Below are 1,322 nucleotides of genomic sequence, written 5' to 3'. Positions count from 1 at the left end.
ACAACTTTTAAAACCTTTTCGTCTTGTCTACATCTACACGATATATATGTAGCCCAATTTTTTTCCTTACAATAAAATGTTGCATAAAGTGTTTTTATATTGGCTTTATTTTATAATTTTTACTTAATTAATTGCAATCTAGAATTTTTTTGAAATGTTCTTACTCAATATGCCAAATCTTTAACTTGATTTATACAATACAATACAATACAATACAATGCATTAAATACAATGACCGGTATATCAAATCCGTTTGAAATATTTGGTAACTGAGGTATTTAGGACAACCTTGATTTAACTTTTATGTTTATCTATTTTCAGCAATGCCAATTGGAAGGGAATCTGTACAGCAGAACTTTCGCATAGTAGTCATGGGAACCGTTGGCGTTGGTAAAAGTTCTATTATAAGCAAATTCATGCACGGAAAATTCTGTGAAAGCCATAAAGAAACTATAGAGGAACTTCACAGACACCGGATGCAGTTTGAAAGTGTGAGTGTTGATATCGACATTCTGGACACGTCCGGATCTCATCAGTTCCCTGCGATGAGAAAGCTTGCTATAGCAACAGGGGATGCATTCCTACTCGTCTTTTCTGTTATTGATCCAGAAAGCTTTGAAACTGTTAAAGACCTCCGGGCTGAAATAAGAGAACAGAAACACAACGGACAGTACTCGATAGTTGTTGTCGCAAATAAAACTGATATAGACAAAGCAGATAGTCATTCACATGCGGTGACCGGGTCGGTTGTGTGTATGGACTGGGAGGAAAAGTATGTAGCAACATCTGCAAAAACAGGCACCAATATTGACATTGTCTTTCAATCCCTTGAAAATAAAATTAGAGAAAAAATTAAGCCAGAAGAGAAACGTCCGACATTTATCAGAAGAATTTCATTGCCAGTGATGAGAAAATCTAAATCAGAAAAAGCGGGTCTTTTAAAGCGCATATTTCGAACCCAATCTTCGAAAAAATGACATGAAATGGTTACCATGGATTTGATTTCACCAATACATTGTTTATTAAATGGTAGACATGACGATGGCGTTTCTTAATAAATGTGAAAATAATAAAACACGCCATCGAAATAAGAACAATTTAATGTTAAACACCAAAACTGTTTGTGCGAATGTATGGTTATATATGTTTTATATTATTATGATGGACTTATTTCGTGGCATTACTGTATTGTGGACAAAGCAATTGATGACATATTTGTTTTTTTTGAAAAAAGACGTAATAATACAATTTAGATTAAATTGAGTGTATCTGTACCATAAATGACACCAACCAGTACAGTAGAGTGTTTCGATATGTTTAGA

The 1,322-nt window shown here is 33.7% G+C and overlaps 1 protein-coding gene across 1 annotated transcript; it reads left to right on the top strand.

The window, feature by feature from the left end:
• The first annotated feature begins 323 nt into the window (after positions 1 to 323).
• On the top strand, positions 324 to 977 carry LOC128214986 (ras-related protein Rap-2a-like). Its single transcript, XM_052921714.1, has one exon. The coding sequence runs from the start codon at positions 324 to 326 to the stop codon at positions 975 to 977; it is 654 nt and encodes a 217-aa protein (XP_052777674.1).
• The last annotated feature ends 345 nt before the right edge of the window (positions 978 to 1,322 follow it).

This window comes from Mya arenaria, chromosome 2 (assembly GCF_026914265.1).
Source record: "Mya arenaria isolate MELC-2E11 chromosome 2, ASM2691426v1".
Taxonomy (NCBI): domain Eukaryota; kingdom Metazoa; phylum Mollusca; class Bivalvia; order Myida; family Myidae; genus Mya; species Mya arenaria.
The sequence above is the reverse complement of the archived record's forward strand: the minus strand, read 5'-3'. Positions and strand labels throughout refer to the sequence as shown.

Bases quoted from the DNA above. Each gene is read 5' to 3' on its own strand.
- LOC128214986 (XM_052921714.1), top strand. From the start codon at position 324: ATGCCAATTGGAAGGGAATCTGTACAGCAGAACTTTCGCATAGTAGTC.